Raw genomic sequence first — 23,358 nt, 5'->3', positions numbered from 1 at the left:
CCACATAATGATACCGCTCACAATAACATACACAGTAAATTCAAATAGTGGCTTCTGTGCATACAGCATAATGTGATGTAAGTGACTAAATAATCTGTTGTTTGATTATGCAAGTGCTTTTGCATAGACACACATCTTTATTGTGTTGCTTGGTTAAAGACAAGTGTGTCTAATGTCTGATTGGGTCCATGATGGAGATATATTAATGATCACAATTGTGTGCAGGAATGTGTGTGTTTTCACGTGTGTTTTTTTTCACGTCCGTCGCTCACTAACATTCTCTGACAGGGTGTCCTTGCCCAGTCAACAAGACTAATCTCCACTCTGGCCTTTCACAGTGGGGAATGTTTACAAGTGTGGTCCACATATCCAGAATGCACAAACACACACACGCACACACACTAAACACAGGTAAGAGAAATGCCATTGAACACACATGCATTTGGCTCAGAATCAAACAGTGTCAAAAGGGAGAGAGCGAATGTGAGAATGTATAAGCAGATTTTCTGATTCAAAGAGCATTTGTCTATAAAAATGTATTTTTTCCCCTTTGACCAGAAATACCGCTGTCTATCCTCTGTCCATCTTAATGGACTTAATGGATAATTTATATGAGCAGAATAGCGCTCTTGACACTCTCAGCATTAGAACAATCAGCATTTACATTTCACATTTACATATATTTAAATAAAGCAGATGCTTTTATTCAAAGAGACTAAAAAAAAACGAGCGAAAAAAACGAATGAAGAATTCATTATGTTCAGAGAAGAGGTGCACGGCTATAATTGCTTGAAACCAATGCTGTTTTATAAATATCTAACGGTGGCCACTGGAACATTCTTCACATCTCGGATTGTATGTCTGGGATGAGTTGAAATAGGCTACTCTAATCAGAAGATCTTTGCTTTAGCAACTTTTCTTCTTTTCTCTAACCAGTATTTCCAACTGTTTCCTTTCATTCCGTCTGATATCCATCCTTATTCCATCCTCATGACCACCCCTCCGCTTTCTCTCTCCTGACTCTCTGTCTCTCGCCCGCTCTGTCTTTCCATCTCTCACTTCCTTTCCTTGTCTTCCCCACTTTGACCTTTAGCTCTCTCTCTCCGTCCCAGCGATTCACTTTAAGTGACTAGTGATTGGATCGGTCGCGTCAGTTTTTCCAGTGGAATCAGAGGGCTTTGAGGGGACATATATTGCGTTTTTACAGGGCTAACAGGGGGATAAATTTGGCTGTCCGTCAAGAGAAAGACAATTGATCTGTCAAGTGTGAGTAAGAGAAGAGACTCTCAATTAGAGGAAGGAACGTATGGGATGAAATGGAAGGAGGGAGAGGTGCCTCCGTCTCTGACTTGTCCCCGCGTACGTGTCGCTCTCTCTGTGGGGCCATCAATCTTGGTTATCCGCAAAATCGGATCCAAAAGGGGGGAAAAGACAAGCTATCTCTTACCAAACCACTTCCACTTCGCCTGTAAGTGACATACAGATACCCACATGCTATGGCGTGTGCAATACAAAACCTATGCCAACCTGGGGACTCAATCAAACTGTCCAATGCACGCACATAGACCAACACAACATACTTTCAAATAAATGATACAAAAAACTTTTGGCATGTGCCATAGAAAAAACCCTTCAAGTTTACGTCAAGAAAATCTTTTAGGTGAGTGATGCTATAGGAAAACCCTTTAAGTTCCCATAAAGCTCCTATTAATGAAAATTCTATATTGTAACATTAAAAACTTTTTAATCTATAAAGAACCAGAGAGCCAACGATGAAGCACTAAATCATTTACATTTTAAAAGTCTTTTAAAAGCATAATATCTTAAGCTTTCCACAGATTTTCCAGTGTGTGGAATAAAAAATAAAACGCCAGCACCTTGTCCTATCTACATGAAGGGTAATCAGACAAAAGGAGTGTCCAGCATTTATATAAGTTCTGCAAGGGCCAGCCCCAAGATCCTCTGGGGCCCGTACGACTGTCGGGTCTCGTAGAGTTGCGTCATTAAATATGACACCTAAGAACGGGACGTCTAGTAATGGTGACGCTGATTCAGAGTGACAGGAAGGTGGGGGGAAAAGAAAAGATAGAATAAAAACGAGAAGTTGGCAATCACCTCCCCTGCTCTCACTGTCAGCCGGCTTCACCTGGATCGGCCTGTTCATCTGTGCAGCAGAGAAAGAAGGAGGGAGGGAAAGAGACGGGGGAAGATAAAGGAAAGAAAAGAGACAGAAGACGTTAGATTTGTAGTTGAGCATAAAAACTAGTCAAGTGAAGTGATCACATTTGCACAGTGAAAAGAACGACTATGGAAGTATATGAGTCATTACAGAGCCCAGACAGAATCAGTGGACTTTTTTAAACGTTTGCTGTACAGATTCGTGCGGCAAATCCACAACTTCGCGATACACAAGCATGCCAAATTTAGTGGAAATAAACGAATACAAAATGAATGGATAACCATCATTTTAAATGTAAAACGTACAGTTTTATCGAGTGACTTATACACAGGTTTACAAAAGTACAGAGCAAGAGTTTAGTTCGACACATGACATCACAGCATGCAGAACACAACTTATACTGAATATGCAAATTTGTAAGTGTGTGTGCATGTGTGCTATTTAAATGTAAACGTGCGTGTGTGTGTGTGTGTGTGGTCTTCCTGAAATAAGTTTACCATCACAAAAAGTATTTTGCCCTGCCTCTCTCGCTGAAGCTAGATTCCCAACCCACTGCGGCTCAATAATACATGTAAGCTAGTAAGCTATGAAATGGTCTGCGGCAATACATTTTTAATAATGCCAATTGTTACGCTGCCACCAGGAGAGCAGAGAAGAAAATAGCAGAGGACAACAGGGAAAGGAGAAGAGACGAGAGTAGAGGTGAAAACACATGCGGAGTGACGGATCCTGTCATCGGCGATATCAGCGGTCGCTTAGAGCATCGATGTGCTATGACTCCCCCCCACCTGCATCAGATGCACGCTGCATTTCTCTATTACCAAACTGCTGTGATTGCACAGGTCTACCTACTATTTGTTCTGTTCGTACTTCTCATTAAAATGAGTTGTGAAAGAGTGGGTAACTTCTTCCGGTGTTTGATTTGCACGAACGGGACATCCACACCTGGCCCTACCCTACCCCACCCATAAAGCAGCTATCTTGAACAGACTGAAATAGATTTCCATATATAGCAGCATTAATAAACTATAAGTACACTACGTATACAGCACTATAATAAAAAGGCTTCAACGAGCAAGATCGATCAAGATTTGCTCTGAACAAAGTTGTGTGTGCGCTTCTGCGGTCGTCCTTGCTGATGCATAATCATGATAAACTAATTCAATAAACTATGCCAATAAACCCCCAATTATGTTTATTAAAGTCCTCTTCCAATCGCATATTTTACCGGACTCGCAGTCACTCAATTAGGACAGAAAAATACCCACGGTGCACCTGGTCAGCACACCTGTGGCGCCCTGGCTCGGGGCCAAATGAGCAAACGGCTCTGGGGCTTTTCACTTCATAAAGTTCACTAGGTTTTTCACTCCCCATCACTCGACTCCTTATTTCTCTCCATCCCCAGCATCCTCCTGTTTTATTGGCAGTAAAGCCCAGCTAATGTTTTTAATGTGTTTTGATGCATTATTTATTTTACCATAGCTGCTGATAGTGAGGGCGGAGAGAATAGTGAAAAGAGAGAGAGGGAGGAGGAGGGAAAGAGAGGTAGATTGGGACATAGATCGGGAGCGGAACAAGGTCACAGCCTCACACACACACACACACACACACACTCGATATCCCAGCAGGCTTCTACTCGCATACATTTTAATGTTTGCCTCTGAACGGCACAAATGGATCCGATATGTGAGCTAATTGTGTTCTCCCAAGCACAGCTCACCCAGGAAGGAGACACACTCGTGTTGAAGCTCCTCACACACACACACACACACACACGCACGCACACACAGTGTTTCCCGTCAGGCGGACACGTATGAAATGCACTCACAGTGCCAGGTTAAAACTGACAGGTACGTGTGAAACGATCTCATGCACACGTACGCACTAAAACTGGTTGTGATGGCACGTCGTAAAATTGAGCTGAATGAAGCATAATGTGGCATTTAGAGACATTCGTCATCGCCCGGCGCCGTGGGCTTCAACTTTCGAACTGTGATGCCAGGCCCCTTGGGGACTTTCGTCGGCCACAGCTAGATGGCAGCATCGAGCAGCCCAAAATGAGACGAGTTACGCCAAGCTCCGTATTCAAAGAGGGCAAAACCTTTTACACAAAGGAAACACAGAAGTGGTAGAGGCAGAAAGTGCCTTTATCGCAGAGAGACGCAAAGTCGACATAATCACATATAATTTCACAAAATTACCCAACCATACAGAAACACAAAAACTTCCTCTCTTCCTTAATGTTGTTCTATCTCTCTGAGAGACACGCCCTCGCACATGCACACACACCCTCACCACACGTCTTCTCTCCATCTGTACAGGCCCTGCTGTAAGCATCTCCGCCACTGAGACGCAGCGTGGTGTGGCATTATGATGATGTCACTCTCTGGCATGCTGGGACCCACACGCAGGGCTAAACGGCCAAAGAAACGTACATGTGGGATTCACATCTACGCCGAGGGAGTGTCCTTCACCACAGGGTTCTCTTTCCTCCTGTTAGCCTTTTTTTGAACCGTCCGGGAAACAGAGATGAGCCGTGACGCACCACCTGTGTGTTCGATTCAGCATCACAGTCTCCTTTGTTTAGTTGTTGTGTTTCTAACATGCATTTGTTTAGCAGTGGTACATCTGATATCACGTCTTACAACTTTGAATGTAAAGAGAGATCAATACTGTGGGGAAAGATTTAATAGTGTGATGTGTCAACAACACACATTTAAAACTCAACATAGCTCATATGCACGCGTTTTAATTTCTTGAATAGACTGGAATTGCACAAGCAGTTACTTTAATATTTTATAAGTTAAGTTTAACAAAAATAAATTAAATATTTCCCATATTAAAGGGATACACACCCCAAAAATGAAGATTATGTCATGGACAACTCCCCCCAAGTTGTTACAAATCGGTATACATTTCTTTGTTCTGTTGAACACAAAGATATTTGAAAAAATGTGCCCTAGAACTGTGCTTTCCTAAATTCCTCAAAATATCTCATTTTGTGTTCAACAGAATAAAAAAAATCCAATACTTTTTTTCTATTTGTGGTAGTCAACGATGTCACAGAAATGTCAGTTGTAGCATTTTTCCAAATATCTTTCTTTGTGTTCATCAGAAAAAAATAAATTTATACCGATTTGATACTTAAGGGGGAGTAAAAGATGACAGAATTTTCATTTTTGGATGGAGTATCACTTTAAGTACCTCTGCATCCTCGTGGGGGATGCAGACACTAGGACTGGTTAAGAATGTTCAATGTAGAATGTGCGTATTTTTACAATAATTTTATGTATTATCATAATTATGATCGTTTTAACTTACAGGAAGTACACAGGGCCGGGCAACACAAATTACTAGAGATGCTAAAGGAACACATTGTAGGATCTGAACAATGGCTCTGAGAGATAAATGCTAACCACAAGTCCACGGCTCTGACATATTCTGCAGTCCATCTATACATTATAGTAAATGAGTTTAATCTCTGTTAACATATCCCCTGATGATACGAGAGGATTCAGAGGGTTCATGGCTCGTGATTGCATTACAAGAGCCAATAAAATGGTACTAATATCTGCAAATGCATGAACACATTAACCACTGGCCGCAAATATAGCATAGTACAACTGTAAACCAATAAACAATGATGTGGATCACAAATTCACGCTCGTGTGCTGGTAATGATGGAGCTTGGACAGTTAAAAATAGTTTATCACAAAGCCGTGGCAGATATTTATGCTGTATATTAGTTATTAGATTATTCTCAAATATATTAAATCAATTGTTAAATTATAACCAAACACAGACCAGAAGTCAACTTCGGCCATGCAAGTGCGTCCAATGAAACTGGAGTTTAGCCAATTGCTTGATTTTGACAAGTGTCAATTTTGGATGCACATCTTAACCACAAACTTGCCTTCTGGATTATTGATTTCCATGGTCTTAAACAGTTGTTAACAAATTCAGTATTTTTAACTTTCACATTACATAGAAAATCATTTATGGAGAGTAATCTGATGGTCGGGAAAAAAGACACTTGGATTTAGATCAATATACAGACAGATGCAGTTCTGCTTTTGCAGTATTCAAATCTCTATTAATCATCACATTGTGGAAATCTGCACTTTTGTGTGTGTGTTTCTGCACAACAGTGCTTTTTGGGAAAAGCTACATCCCATCTGACCCTTTCTGCCTCTGTTTTTTATAAATGAAAGGAATGCAATGAATAATCTATCACTTTCCTACCGCTCTCCCTGAGAAAAATAAGTATGATAAATATCACACCATTTATATTCAAATAAATGATAGTCCGTAAAACACTGTTAAAGTGAGCTTCAAAAAAAACGCTGCAGTCTTTGAATTGTAGTCACGTCGGGAGTGTAGGGAACAAACTTTCCTAAAGCAGAGAAAAAAATTCTAAGTTCATCCTCACAGTAGGAACAATATTCCTTTCATTTCCTCACAAAGGGACGAGCTCTTTCAGGATTTGTGGGTAATTCTTGAAAGATGAGGTATACCCTGCCTTTGTTGTGCTACGCTCAGATTGCATTGAGAGCCATTCAATACAAGAGAGCCAGCAAACAAATACGAAATAAAAACATAAAGATAAATTATGAATCTGCACAGTCTTGTGTTTACCTGACCGACAAACAAGCACACAAACACCCCTATGCACTGATACTGCAGAGTAGTACACTTTTCTAAAAATGTCATTGTTTTTTTCATATAGATTTTTATAATAAATGAGCTACGAGCGAAACTGTCATTCCAGGGCACAATAGAGCTGCTTTAAACACACAGCAACACACATACAAACACGTTTAAAATCATTTCAGTGCTACCTGCAGTTCTTCACATTTTTTTTGAAGAAATTGCATAAATGACTCATGTGCTATATTCCAAACCTCACCCAGACCAAGAGACTAAAATATATATATTCGTGTGCAGACTTCAAAATCTGACATTTTTCTTTGGACCATGCACTATAATGGCACATTTATGATGTTTGTGCCGTTTTAAAGGGACAGTTCACTCAAAAATAAAAATTCTTTCATTATTACCTAACCCTCACTTCATTTTAAACCTGCGTGACTTTCATGCTACTACAGAGACAAAAATAAGATATTTTAAAGAAAGTTGGTAACCAAAAAACATTGGACCCCATTGACTTCCATTATAGACAAAACATTTGAGACATTTTTCACTATATCTTTTTTGTTGTTGAGGTTTTCAATGAAATGAAGTTGAATAAATGACGACAGAATCTTTATTCTTGGGTGAACTATCATTTTCACCATGAATTGTCATTGTATGGCTCGAGCTCTATTGCCATTCTATAAAAAATTCTACTCTTGTGCCTCACAGAAAATGTTTTAGAACAAGAACAAGTTATTAGATTTTGATTAAAGATTACAAACAAGGTTTCTTTGGAATAACATTCAACAATGGATTGTTCACAATATGTAACAGGTAGGGCGGTCACGATTATGAAATAATAATCGTCTCATCGCGATTGTTTGACCTCATCGCGATGGTTTCAGATCATCGCAATTATTGCACATCTCTATAGAAGACACTAGGGGGAGCTGTAGTGCATCTGCATATTGCATATTTTATTGTATATATTGTAACTAAAGCATGGTAATACTTGTAAAATGTACCACCACAACACAATCACTTAAAAAAAACTAAAGCATATACCATAAAAATAACCTGCAGTACAATTTAATATTATTTCAGTGTGTAAACCAGTCTAGCAAAATCTCATTAACATAGAAGTAAACTTTTATTGTAGTCTTGCAAGTGAGAAAAAAACAGACTAGAAGCTTTTCTATGACTGATAGCATTTTAATGGTGGCTTCAATTCACCCCCTGATCAATTTACTTAATTTACAAGTATTTGGCGGTTGTATTGTTGACAGGTAAAAGCCTAAACCTTAAGTATGATGACCCAATTTTTTCCTATGTATTTCCAAGAAAAAGAACATAGTCTTTATATTCAGAACAATATGGTCGTTTCAAAGCTGAATAAAAAATGTATGAGAATTAAAAGTCAAAGCTCTAAAACAGACAATTAATTGTCATAATCGCAATGATTTATTAGACAATTAATAGTCAGCCAAATTTCATAATCGTGACAGCCCTAGTAACAGGCACTACGAATTTTTTTTATTTCTGTCAGGTTCACTACCGTCAAAAATGATTGACAATTAGCATACAGTTTAGATTGGTGGTATGGTTCTGTTCTGGGCAAAACTGGGCAGCAATACCCCCCCTTAGGGTAAACAGAACAGAACACGCAATTATCATTAGTTCTTTAAGACATTTAAGTGTAACACATAATTAAAATGTAGTTGAGACTTATGAAAAGGATAACAGAAGTCGAGTCCCGATTGTAAATGCGAAGTGGAGCTGGGGATGGAGGAGGGTAATTTGCTCCTGAGCAACGTGATAAGATGCTATTAGCTGATTGAATTTTAAAACGGAAGCTGTGATTGCATCATATTTCTATAGGTAGAGGAGGATCAGCTGATGCAAGCTTGACTCACGTGACCTGGCAGAACTAACGCTATATGCTTGATTTCCTGTTGACATTAAATGTGTACGGTGCATCACAACAACGAGAAAAATATCCGGTGAGAAAATGCACAGCAACCCAATGACCTCCATGCAACCACAATTTCTACTTGACAGTCTTCAAGTCTTACTGCTTGATTTTGACTTTTAAGGTTCCAGGAACCTTCGATTCCCCATTCAGTACCGCCTTATTTTCTCCAGTGCACCAGGGGCATCTGCTCAAATTTGGATTCTACTAAATTATTAAACCACCACAGTGCCTATAACTCACATGCATTCTCTCTCTCTCTCTCTCTCTCTCTCACTGCAGCATGTCCTGAGGTAAGTCTTTAAAGCGCCGGACTCCCGTGGCTCCTTGTAACCTTCCCAATCGACACGCGTGGCTGCCTCTTTAAATCCCGCCACCCTCTTCCTCCTCCTCTCCCGGCACCCGGGACGCCCGTAAAGACCCTGCGCATTTTACACCTCCCGCAAAAGTGCTTTGCACCTCAAGAGCTTCCGAAGGGTTCTGTTTAATGATCCAGGAGTGTAAAATATTGCATGGCTTTGGAGGCACGTCTATAAATTGTGTCAAATGAAAACGAGGCAACTTTACCGGAGGGGGGACAGGAATTGGTCTTTCAGGGCCCGACCGGTGTGATTTCAATCTCCACAGAAACTCTGCAATAACAGGTGTGTTCTGAAACACCTGGATAATTCGGCAGAAAAGATCATTTTTGCCATGCACAAAGGCGTGCTGGAAACATAATTTGTAAATGGCATTGAAAATGAAAAGAATATTTCGATTACTGTAAGAACTTGTATGCGATGTAAATGAAAGACATCAGAGGTTTGAACATTTAAACACATGAATTTGCCACGTTTGAGATATTTTTAAATAGAAGTTAACATTCAGTGCATGGGAAATAATGTAGGGCAGAATTCAAATTCAACATGTTAACATTGTTTTCCTCCACCCATTTGGCCTTGGATACATCAGGACAAACAAATATTTGTTTTTGAGAACATTATTGAATTCTGATGAAAGATTATGAAAAAATGTCTTCCCTTTAAAAACACAGGCATTGATGAATCGTACAATAAGACATGACACGTTTATTTAGGAAAAAAATATGTTTGAGGCCAATCTTGATTTCATGTTATCTATAAATTGATGAATGTGTTATATTTCATTGAAATCTCTTTTGCTGTTCCTAAACTATTATGTGGCTGCATAACAGCTCTTCCACAGCACAATAATATTTTGCCTATTTATAAAATGCAACAGGAAGCTCCTATGGGGATTATGTTGAAACTGAATTTGAAACGCGAGATCTTTCACCTTTACTCATGCGGCTGTCTGCAAGTGAATAATAGCTATTTGATTTCTATCCTGAGAGACGATAATGAATAAACCCAACTTTGAAACACTTTGTTGAAGTGTTCTACCAACTAAATACAGTCAACCCAATGTGTTACTGATGCTATCACAGCAGATGTGTAAAGGTTTGAATGTATGTTTCACGCTTATTGGTTTGTATCAGCATAAAGCTTACAGGCGTATGTTTAGTGTTGTTCCAATGCATGTAAATAAGCTTAGGGTGCTGTTGTGCAATTAATAAACTTAATTATCCAATTTTTTTAATTGTTCAGCTTTTCAGAACTTCAAGGGACAGTTCACCCAAAAATAAAAATTCTGTCATCATTTACTCACCCTCGAATTGTTACAAATCTGTATGAATTTCTTTGTAATGATGAACACAGAGAAAGATATTTGGAAGCTTGTAACCTTGGCCACCATTGACTACCATAGTAAGAAAACGTCTTGGTTACGGATGTAACCTCAGTCCCGGGGTTTCTGCATTTTTTTATTATTAATGTTTTTATTTATAATACAAGATAACATAGAGATTTATCTTCATTGTTAGATTTTTCCAACATTTTTGATATTTCATCACATATAAACATTAAAATGTATGTTTAATACTGTATGGATGTACATACACATATACACACATTGCATCTTGGTTAAAGTCGACATAAAATGTCAAGAAACTTTAATTGTTACTCATGCACACACACACGCACACGCGCACACTCACACACGCACGCACGCACGCAAGCACGCACACGCACGCACGCACGCACGCACACACACGCACACACACACACACGTGTTTCATATATGTACAAGCTGCAGATTTTAGTCTACCATCTATTCACAGATAAATGTTAATTATCATAATGTACTCAACCTTTTTAGCATTGCCACCGACCTCTTTCATTTTATTTGAGCCTTTCTCAGAACTGTTGTATCAGTGTGTGTGTGTGATGAGCTCATTAAAGTTGGGCCTAATCCATTAGAGAGGCAGATTACACATCACAAACACACACTCTCTCTCCCATCACTGCATAATTACACATATGAAAGCAATAAACAGCTGCAATAAGCTGCCTCCGGTCATTATGATAGTGACGATAAAAAGAGAGCATTTATTTGACAACACGGGGAAGGAAACTGACAGTCAGAAGAGTAAGAATACGTCCCACTTTATTACATTACAACCTCTCTCTCTCTCTCTCTCTCTCTCTCTCTCTCTTTCTCATTCCCAGTGATGCAAAGCTTTATTGTGTGTGTGTGGTGCAAAACACCGGCTGCAAATAAATCCTGTGTTTTCTCTGAGAAGTATACATAAATCACAGCACAACACCACCCCCTGCCTTCCTTGTATTTGCTTTTACTTATCTAATGAATAAAAAATGAAAAACAAGCCCAAAAGCTGTCAAATTGGGGACTCTCTCTCCCTCTTTCTTTGTATCTTTCCTCTTTCTTTCTCTCATCTCACTGACGAGACACAAAAGTGATGCACTAAGTGGACTTGCGCATTTGCCTGGAGATTATTTATGAGGTTTTTACTACTAGGCCAATTGTGGTGACTTCCTTTAATAGACTATTCTTTCTCTGTGACCTTTCGAATGCTTTCTGGTCACTTCTTTGACGTGAAATTAAAGGCACAGTCAGCATACAAATACGTTGTATTATATATATATATAATACGGATACTTTTATTATGGTTATTATGGTTATTAAAATGTCCTTTTAATGGGCTCTTATAATAAAGTGAATTTTATAATTTTGTCAAATTATTTAATTTGAACCCTATCCTTCATTCTTTTGATTCTGTGCTTTTAAGAAACACCCCATTTACAATAAGCACTGTATTACACACATTAAGAATGTAAATTTTTATGCGCAAGCACAAACTAAAATAAACAAAATTCATAAAAAACACACGTCTGATTTAGTTATTGTAACCAAGGTTACTCAAAACCGATTTTTCCTATAACCTTTCAAAAGTGACGTGTAACTAACCCTGTTGACGTCACACGCAGTACCCGCTAACATCCAGCGCCTCGCTTATGTCTGCCGTTAGACATAAATGGGTCAAGCGTTGATCACGTGACACGTCAGGTTTGTCATCGGCTGGCATGTGAAAAGCAGTCATCTCACCTTGTGTTCTCTCTCCACAGTGCCAGAAAGGTCAAACTGGTGGGGAATATAAAGACGACAGAGGTGTAGAGAAGAACGGGAAAGTCTCCGAACATCAGAAGCGGCTTCTCTCCTTGTGCTGCGTGTGACGCATAAGCTTTTTTCTGAGAGAGAGGCCACAGTAACCCGGTCCTCAGGGACTATTTAACACTCTTACAGCAGTAAGCAATCATTACAGCAAAGAACTGCCTCGCTTTAAATGGAGTTAAACACACGGGCTGAAACAGAAGATCGCCCACACATACACACAACATCACGGCACACGTTAAAGAACACATGCTTTCTCCATTACACAAAAAAGGGCACGGTGACATGCTCAGGCAGGTAGGCACACACACACACACACACACGCACACACACACACACACACACACACACACACACACACACACAATAAGTCTTCTCGAGATACCCAGGTACTCAATTAAATATAAGCCAGAGAATAAGAAAAAGAAAGTAAAGAGTGAATGCGAACCAGATCTTTTTCGAAACCAATTCCAATTTTTTTATATAACCAAATGGAATGATTTTCATGACATGCCAATTATGGCTCATGTGATAGGCTGAAAAACCCCTATGTATAAAACCCATGACTGCAGAATTCCATTTATGTGCGGGAAGCAATTCCTATTGAGATGAATGGTAATAGTAACAGATTTTCTGCAGGTATTATAGACCTTTTATATACACTCCAAGTCGACTATATATAAATATAGGCGAAATATTCCGCCTTTCTGAAACGTTTCTCTATTTTGGGATGATAATGACATTGCAAAGTGAATGCTGGGTAGACACACGCACTGCATCAGACGCATGTGTTGCAGTGACGTCACATGTTCACTTTTGGAATCTCAGATTCCATCTGCACTCATTAGAATAGACGGTCGTGCAGATGCGCTGCCTTCCGCTCCTCAACAATAAACTCACATGCATGTTATTAGATTATTGCTTCCCAGTGAATGCTCCTGCTATCTCTCTATGCCACTGTTTTAATAAGCTCAACACACACACATTTACATTTATGCACTATTCAAATAATGATGCTATTCTGATATCTGTTAAAAAATGCAATAATTCAAATTCATCTTTCATTTAGTTTATTCGAGAGTTTGTAACCACCACAGATACTGAAATTGAATTATTTACAATATTATCATATGTGTAGTGTTAACACAATATTAAAAATCACTGTTTTATTATTAAGTCAAGTTAAGTTTATTTACAGTATATAGCGCTTTTTACAATGTTGCATTGTTTCAAGCTTTACGTGAAAAAGAAAACACAAAAGAGGAAAAATAGTGTAAAGATTACAAACAGAGTGGACCATCCTAATAAAAGCAATGTTTATGGAATTTGCAGAAACCTCGAGAGAAACCAGTCTCAGCCGGGAGGACCAGTTCTCCTCTGATGCATTACAGCTGCAGTGACTTTTGAGTAATAGTTACTGAGTAAATGTTTATCCTTAACAGGGAGTAAATACGTACATTTTTATGATTATCAGGGAGAGCCATTAGTAGTGATTTATTGAATTTACATTTGTTTAAAACATTTTGTTTTATTCTTTTCACTGTTGTTCTCAATACTGTCTATTGTGACACCCCTAAGAATTTAACATCACTGAGAATCGAACCCCTGATGCTGGCGTTGCTACCGCCACGCTCTAGTTGAGCAACAGCAAGCTAAAGCCGCACACACATACGGCTGTCATTCATGTGACTAACACCAAAATGGCAATATTCCTTAGCAAAGGTCACCACAGCCCTTCAATCCGAGCGCAGAGCCCAGCTGGGTTATTTTGATTCAGTCTCCGAGGGTTTCCAGCATCCGCCCTGCTCCCATGATGACAGATGTTTGCATGTGTGTATACCTACTGAAGCTAATCTGATTATCACCTCTGAGGATTCTGGGTAGCTCGAAGTGTGACAGCAGGAAGACCTGCCAAAAGTAAAGTGAAACGGATAGGTTCCCAATTTAATCCTCTGCATTGATTAAAATCCTTTTTTAAAATCAGCACCAGACTACTGAGGGATTCAAACCCCCTGAGAAAAAGGAACCAGAAATGTTTCAGTTACAATCAGGGATAAAAGAAGCGTGGGAGTGGGATATTTGCATGAATTGTGTATTGATTTACAGTCGGTGCTATTACAACACGCTTTGCCAAAGTCTCTAAAAGTCGCAGTCCAGCAGCAACAATAAACAGTCCGCTTCGGCAGACCGAGACAACTGTCTTAGTAGAGTTCTATGGATATTGGAAGAAGTAAACGAAATAAATGTTTAACAGAAACTGGCCACGGACCACTCATAGTCTGTGTGACGAATATTGACCTCACACACACATAAACAATGCAAACAAAGAAAAGATGGAAAGATTCAGAAAGGCAAGGACAGCAAAGATCAGCAGTCACTTCAAGCACTTTCTAAAACATAATTGTTCCCATCTCTGCAGGCCCCCCGCCACCTCTCGAAACCGACCGGCAGCAGCTCACTACACCCCCTGCCAGCCAGTCTGTAACATTTTAGAAGAATGATTAAAATCTTTAATAATTTAAGACACAGACCTCAAAAAGGAAGGGAGAAGAGAGGAGGTAAAAAACAGAGAGAAAGAGAGAGAAAAAGAGAGAGGTATAGTGGCTTCTGAAAGGATACATTGTTTCATATTTCTGCTCTTTGAAAAGAAATGAAATAGCGTCCTCTCCCCACGGGGCGCAGGAGCAGCACGGGTGACGCTTTTTCTCCTTAATTTACTCGCTTTCATTTGCAGACACCCTCTGCACAGTCAGGAGGGCGGCCAAGGCTGCCAGCTCTGCCTCCGTGCAGCGGGGACACGGCCCTTCATTATTAATGTAAAAAAATTTCACCCAAACTCCGTCCGTGAATTTATAATGAAGACCTGTGTCAGTACGCAGAGTTTCCCGCGTTGGGGGTCACGGACGGGTTGGATGGTTTGTGAGGCTCAGAAGGCGGCTTTTATTGTCACGACAAAGAACGTCAGCGCTTTACAAAAGACCACCTTCGCGTACAGTGGCAGAATATCAAGCACGCGAGCTTTGAAAACTGGCTTTGGAAAGTTCTCTTAATTGACTGTTGGCCTGGCATCGAGAAGTCTAAAAGTGATGTGTTAACATGACACTGTACTTGGGTACGGTGTGATACAAATAATCTGCACTGAATGTACCCAATGAATTATGAATAATAAATACTATGGACTCTTGCCATGAATAAACAGGTCTTTAATGATTTTCTGACTTCACGCAGCGCCAAAGATGCGGTATGCAGTCCCCGTCCGGAATGGCAAAAGGGACACTCTACAGTATGCAAATCCACATCAAGTGCACTATTTGATGAAATAGCATTGTAATGTACTACTAACTCTACTATTTTTGCAGTATATAGTGTGCATGCAATACCCAGATGACCTACTTACTTCAAAATATGCAGTACAGAGCATCACCGTATATCCTGCATAGTAAGTAGTAGGCTATTCCGTAGTCATTGTTTGCTGACTAATCCCTAGCTCACTAAGGTCTTAGACGAAGTCCTCTCTACGGTTTCTCTGTTCCTGTGCAGGCCTGGAGCGCAGCGTGGCCCACGTGAGGATTAGACTTTCTGTCACAACCAGAAAAAGTCCTGCCTTGCTCTCCCTGCAGGGACCAGGCAAACCACTTACACGGCCAAACAAAAATCAATAGCCTAATGATCCAAAACCGGTAATAGAAAGAGATGAAAAAAATCCCGCACACCCTCTAAAACAATAAAATGTCTTTTGGCAAGTGCAACTCTTTCCTGTGTGTGCACGTGTGTGTGCGTCGGCTTAGTGTTGCAAAACTTATCGATTTACTGATTGCCTGTTTTTGTCCGGTTGTCTTCACGCTCCCCGATGCCGTGCCCTACTGCAGAGACTTCTGGGATTGCGCTGGGACTCTGAACTGGGATGACACCAAAATAAATGATGAGCCAGAGAGCGGGCGCTAGCCTCGCTCAGCTTATATCATACAGATTTATTAGCACGGGTCACGACCAAATCAAAACCTTGACCCATCTGCTCAGCTCAATTTATACGCATCTAACAGCAGCTAGCGGCGGGTTGGCAAGGGATACGCCGTTTCTTTCTGAGCCGGTGGAGGCCCGCCTTCCGTAGGTAATTTAGCGATTAGTGGACAGCTCATACTTAATGATTTATCCCCGGCCCAACGCTTGTAAAAGATCGCAAGGCTGTGGTTGTTAGCTGTATGAGAGAGGCCATAGAAGGCCACCGTATTACACTGCACTGCCGTCGTCTGCTCTGAAATAAAACACTGGGGCGCCGCATGTCATCTGCAGGACGGGCCTTGAACCGGCTGTAAAGATGATAAGGCTGTTTAGAAACATGACGTAATGGAGCGGGTGACAAAAATGGGGTCGGGTGTAGAGATTTGCGGCCGCAACTTGCAGGGAGAAATATCGATCTATCAAGTATAGTGAACTATGGGAAATGTTAAAATGTGCCCATGAACACATGTTGTCGTTAAAGGAATGAGCTCATATAGGGACTATTAATGTGTGCTTTGATGAATTCTGAGTAATTTGATGGTACAGTCACACCACAATTTGTGTGTGTGTGTGTGTGTGTGTATAGTACATAAAAGTTTCTAGATCTTTATTGTTATCTGTGCTTTGATACAATTAAATTCTAATTTTGTCTAGTCCTCTGGAGAAAGACGGGGCATGAGAAACGATATATTACAAAGATGAAAAAATGTAAATATAAATAAATGTATGATAAAGGATAAACCAGTGAAACAAAAGAATGAACAATACGTAATAACAATGAATAAAAACAGTATTTCATTTAAACTATGACAAGTCTCCATATGTCCCCACAAGGATAGTAAAACCTGAGATGACTATAACTGATCAATAAAAACACTAAATGATATTTGAAAATGAAAATAAAAGTTACGAATAGAAAACCATTAGGCAAATATAAAAACAATAGAAGTCTATGGCAAATCACAGCAAAAAATACCAAGACGAATGTGTTAAAAAAGATTTCATCAAGAAGTCCAATTGTTATTTTTCTGTTGTTTTCTAACACCCACTTCAACATTAAAAACGGAATATTTTTTGTGAATTTAATCCTGATCTTTTATCTCATATTTCATCGTATTTTTGCTTTTGGGCAAATACTGTAAGTAATAAAACTAAGTAAATAAACACAATAAAACTAATCCCAATAAAGTAAATGTGGGCGGAATCACATTTTTTGTCGATTTTAATACATCCATCTTAATAGAAATTGACTTTCAAATATGAGCACTACCATAAACATATTCACTAAAATAAAAAGTGAGATCTCCCATATATCGTCACTGTCCTTCAGAATTTCATGTCTAAATTTTCTGTTTTACAGGAAATGCAAAAAGCACTGCACTTTTTAAAAGATTAAATACTGCGTTGTCGAAGTTGACAAGCTCTTTTTAATACTTTTTATTGGTTAGATATTTGGAAAACCCAGTGACAAACAAAAAAGGGTGACTTTATGGCAAAGAAAATCACGAAATATGGAGATACAATGTTTCAGAAGGACAGCAGCGATATATGTACAGTATGTATGCATATACACACACACACTTATTCAAATATGTATAATACATATGTATAATCAGTAAAAAAAAAACATTTACCCAGGACTGAAAATGCAAAGTCAGTGAGTATAGCACAGTTCCACAACGTGAGCGGGGTTGTCATGACGACTTGTTATCCCGAGCGCTCCCGGAGGCAGTTGGGAAATCAGGAGGGGAGGGCAACGGGGACCGAGGCTATTCTTAAACACACAGCAACAGGCAAATGCAATTACAGGCACAGAGAGACAGTGGCCTAATCAAATCAGCAGGGAGGGTGGAGAAGAGAGGAGGGGTGGGTCTGTCGGATGCCTGCAGCTCACGCCTGGAAAACCTCACCCAGATGCAGACCTCTGTTCTCCAAATGGGGGGTGACGTGGTGTGGTGCCCACACACAGCAGGCTGCTTCTCCACATAGACACACACACCCACATAACAGCTGTTCCAGGCCAAAAGGTACCACAATAAATCTATGTTTTTCATGCTATGTATGATCACATTAGAGGCAATAAAGCGCCAGCGCTCCAATGGTCTAGCACCAGGGTAAAAATAAACACTATGGCAAGTAAATTGCTGTTGGGTTTGTTTGTAACACAACATAATATATGATTAATATTGCTGATAATGACCATACCCTTACCCAAATGTTCTTTCATTGTCAAAAAAGTTACATTAAGTCACTGAAATGAACATTTCAGGATTAAAATTATGACAGGTGGCATTTAAATAAGAGACTAGCTATCTTTAAGAAATACGTGTAGGCATTATATTTAATCAATTTAATTTAATTTTTTAAATAATTTTGTTTCGATCAAATACGTAAAAAAAACCACACGCAACCTTTGCTTAAACGTTCCCAAACACTCCTTCACTGCGCTCTATAAATGTGTATCTTGCAACTGTGTACTTGTGCTGATAAAAGCCAGACGGGTACTCAACCTGAGTCGACCTGCTCCAGTCACGGCCATCATTTCTCATAAAGCGTCTCGATAACGTCACCTAATCGGGTTTAATGGTGTGCTGTGCTTCACTGGCCGCCTACCTGCTCTTCTGCAGGGCTCGGCGAGATCCTGTAACTTTAGGGCGACTGCCTAACAGACTACTAACTCTATGCCCCTGCGAGAAGTTCGGCCCTGTCATCCCCGTAGGGTCCAAAATGTGAGAGGCTTCAGTACTCCAGCCCGTCTCCCATCCCCTCTGCGATAATGAGCAGGGTAATTACCGAAGGCCTAACCCTGGCCGAGGGAGCAGGCCTGGTTCTTTATAGAAGGCCTCTTACTCTCTTTCCACGTGCACACACACACACACACACACACAATCGCGCACAGACACACACAATCGCACGCGCACACACGCATGCAGACACGCACACAAACACACACACAATCGCACACGCATGCAGACACGCACACAAACACACAATCACGCACGCACACACGCACGCACGCACACACACACACGCACGCACACACACGCACAGGCTTTGGTTGACTATCCCCATGGGGACAGTCCATAGGCGTAATGTTTTTATACTGTACAAACTGTATATTCTATCCCCTATCCCTAACCCTATCCCTAAACCTAAAGATCATAGAACACTTTTTGCATTTTTAGATTTGTAAAAAATATTGTTCTGTACAATTTATTAGCTTTTTTGCCCCTGGGGACCTCAATTTTGGTCCCCACGGTGACACGAGTCCCCATGTGTTGGTGTGTATTCAGGTTTAGGTCCCCACAGGGATATACAAACATGAACACACACACACACACACACACACACACATACAGTCCTTTTAATTAAAAAAACTCTTAGGGACCAGGGAGAGATAGAGAGAATGAGAGACAGATAGATAAAGAGAGAGAGAAAAAGCACAAGTAAGCATAAAAGACAAAAAATGAAGATGGAATTATATATAGTCTTTTGCTGATTACTTTTTGCAACCATTGCACGCACACACTTAGCTGAATATGGACGTATCATAGACTTCTATTGTTTAATGCAGAGCTAATTATAATTATTGTAGATTAAACCTAACCCCAACTCTGATTGAAAACGGTTTGCATTTGTTGAAAAACAATTATACTGCTGTTTTATACTGTTTTTACAGATAAGTAAATTTTCTTAAATTATAAACTGGTCAGATTTGTAGAAAAAGTTGTCACTAAAGGTATACATGTAACAATATAAATCATTTTTATTTATATGCACTATAAGAAAAACAGATGCAATTTTAAAATAGACAGTTTTGATTTAATTCTGACTTGATGAGCTGCATTTGATGCCAAAGTAAGAGAATAATTCATATTTCACATTTATTTGTATAGCGCTTTTCTCTAACGTGATCTTGTGATATTTACAGTAAGCAAAATTATTCTCCATTTTAAGCAATAAAAAAGCTCATAGGGATGACTATACACTCTAAAAAAGCTTGTTTCAACTCAGGTTACAAATCAATGTGATAGTTCACCCAAAAATGAAAATGTTGTCATAACCCAACAGATGTCATCCCCCATTGACTCCCATAGCATTTATTTTCACTACTATGGCAGTAAATGGGGGATCTGTTTGGTTTCTGACATTCTTCCAAATATCTTCCTTTGTGTTTATCAGAACAAATAAATTTATACAGGTTTGAAACAACCTGAGGGTGAGTTTCATTTTTCAGTGGACTATCCCTTAAACTTATGCAGTGCTGTTTTAACCCAATGCTGGGTGAATTATAAACTTGGGTTTGTCACTTTTTGGCCCAAATTTTTAGAGTGTGAAAAATTGAACTTTGAAAAAATAAGTTTTGTATGAATTTGACAGGGTTGCATTTATAATGAACTCTGTTGGTGGAGGAAATGATTATTCTAACACTGAAATTATTTTCAACGCATTGTCTAAAAACAGTCCTTACTGACTAATATGCCAGTTAGGGAACTGTGACCACAGCCAGTCCCAAAACCTCTGAAATCATGCAGTGTTTTCAAAGGGGTGTACATATATAAAAGACAGGATCAAAACATTTCCCCCAGCAAACAGGCTCTGTTGACGATACTGCAATCAAACTTTTACTCTCTCGATGATTAAAACATGGCCACACCTGATCGCTCCCCCTCCACGTTATTAATGAGTGAACCGCACCGCTGCGGCCTCAGAACCTGCTGGCCGGTGAACACTCGCTCGCATCTGAGCCGTGATACATCAGAGCACTTCAAACAGCACAACTCACAATTAACTGACAAGAGTCGGCAATTAGCAAGGAGCACAGCGAAGCGCATATGCAATCTCAGCACAGAAAACAATGACTGGTCCCTCTGCGATGCGGCCACGTGTTGTGATGCTAGTTGTTAAGCTAAGACGTTTTGACAGCGAGGTTATTTTTCGTGTGCAAGAACAGTGTTTCCCAATCCTAAGGAGGCCTTAAAGGGATAGTTCACCCCAAAATTCTGTCATAATTTACTCACCCTCGTCATTCCAAGCCTGTATGAGTTTCTGTCTTCAGCAGAACACAAATGAAGATATTTTGAAGAATGTCGGTAAATGAAAACCGTTAGTCCCCACTGACTTGAATAGGTTTTGTGCGCATACAACAGAAGTCAATGGGGACCAACATTTTTCAAAATATCTTCCTTTGTTTTTTGCAGAAGAAAGTCACGCAGGTTTAAAATGTCAAGACGGTGAGTAAATGATGACAGAATTTTTGTTTTTGGGTGAACTATCCCTTTAAGATAGTACTGTATGGTGTTTGGTTATTTTTATAGCAAATACGGTTATGCCAAACTCTATATGAATATTTAATTGGGTAGGGCATGTGATTGTAGACAACGGGGGGGCCTTGAAGTAAAAAAAGTTGAGATCCACTACGCTAGAACATCCATAGAATTCAACAAAGAGCAAAATAACAGCGCTTTGAAAAGAAATGCATTGGGTTTCTTTGTACGCACCTCTGTTCATTGTGTTTTTGCACTTTAGACAGCATCTCTGCACGACGAACAAACTGCACAAATATGATATGGAACTAGAAAAGCCCATGGCGTTCTGTCAGCACTAGTTGCATCCATTAGAGTGGAATGCACTTAAACGTAATTTGAAAAAAAAAAACAAATATCCGAATTGTCCTTACTTCGACCTCCTGGAAACTTTACTTGGGATCATAAATTCCAATCAAGGGGTTTATAGAACACTCGATAGTTTGATGTTTATAATTCATTACTCAGCTTATTGTAAAACAGAGGGCTGGCAAGATGCTGCTGCCGTAGGCCAAATAAAAACAAGCATCTATGTTTCTATGTTCCATAGATGAACGTGAATGAATTTACAGGGGCCTGAATTTGTACTCGTTAGTTTAGTTGTAAATGAGATTACAGAAAATATCCAGTGGTGCTTAAGTCTACAGCGAATGTACACGCAGAGCACATCATCAAGCCTAAGTTTTTATCAAAGTCTAAATTCACCGGCAGCATAATGTATAAGAGGGCTTGAGTGTTTGCGTAACAGTGCACGCACACAGTGTGTGTGTGTGTAGGCATAAGATCTGTCACAACAAAGGCCCTGTCTTCAGATCTATGATGGATCAGAATTCTGTGTAATCACTTCATTATCATCTCACAAAGAAGACATGCGCTGGGACACAGGGCAGACTGCACTCTAGAAATGAAGAAATATACATCCGTCAGCAGGGGGAAAACACGTTAACCAGCACCTGGCCTGCGATGAATCTGTCTGGGGAAGGGCTGTCAACATCACAGTTATAGATTGTCGTTCAGATATTATATAGATAGATAAAGATATACTGTAGATATATAGAGATTTTATTTTTACATTTAGAAAATAGTTTTGTTCAAAGTTGCTTATATGTATGACAAAAATGAAAATTCTTAATTTATTCACTCTCATGTCATTCCAGACCTGCATGACTTCTGAAGAACACAGAAGATATTTTGAAGAATTTTGGTAACTGTTTTACAGTACAATATTGTACAGCAATATACACTCTTAAAAATAAAGGATCTTCACAGCGATGCCATAGAAGAACCATTTTTGGTTCCACAAAGAACCACTCAGTCAAAGGTTCTTTAAAGAACCATCTCTTTCTTACTTTCTTACCTTTTTACACCACAAAGAACCTTTTGTGAAACAGAAAGGTTCTTCAGATGTTAAAGGATCTTTATGGAACCAAAAGGTTCTTCTATGGCATCGAAGAACCCTTTGAAGCAACTTTTTTTTTAGAGTGTACAGTCGTAGAAAAAATTAAGCGACCATTCAAAATGTTCATTTAATCAGCTTTTCTAGATGTATTGTGGCCATTCCAGTCCAGTGTCTGCTGAATTTCAACGAAATAAACCCTCAAGAGTGACATAAAGTCATCCAACAGCAACGTGAAAGACTGACAGCATGACAAGATACATGAAAACTGTGATAAAAATCGAGGCTATAACATAAAAAAATCATTTTAACTTTTCCTAAATACATGCACAAATATTACTGTTTT

The 23,358-nt window shown here is 39.5% G+C and overlaps 1 protein-coding gene across 5 annotated transcripts in view; it reads right to left on the bottom strand.

Annotated features, from left to right (window-relative positions):
* The window catches only part of celf4 (CUGBP, Elav-like family member 4), a 75,556-nt gene that overhangs the window by 15,510 nt on the left and 36,688 nt on the right, over positions 1–23,358 (bottom strand). For all 5 annotated transcript variants that reach the window (XM_057360742.1, XM_057360740.1, XM_057360739.1 and 2 more), the window contains exon 3: positions 2,116–2,164. In XM_057360742.1, the coding sequence (XP_057216725.1) occupies positions 2,116–2,164 (49 nt within the window). The remainder of the gene's footprint in view (positions 1–2,115; positions 2,165–23,358) is intronic.

This window comes from Triplophysa rosa, linkage group LG19, assembly GCF_024868665.1.
Source record: "Triplophysa rosa linkage group LG19, Trosa_1v2, whole genome shotgun sequence".
Taxonomy (NCBI): Eukaryota; Metazoa; Chordata; class Actinopteri; order Cypriniformes; family Nemacheilidae; genus Triplophysa; species Triplophysa rosa.
The sequence above is the reverse complement of the archived record's forward strand: the minus strand, read 5'-3'. Positions and strand labels throughout refer to the sequence as shown.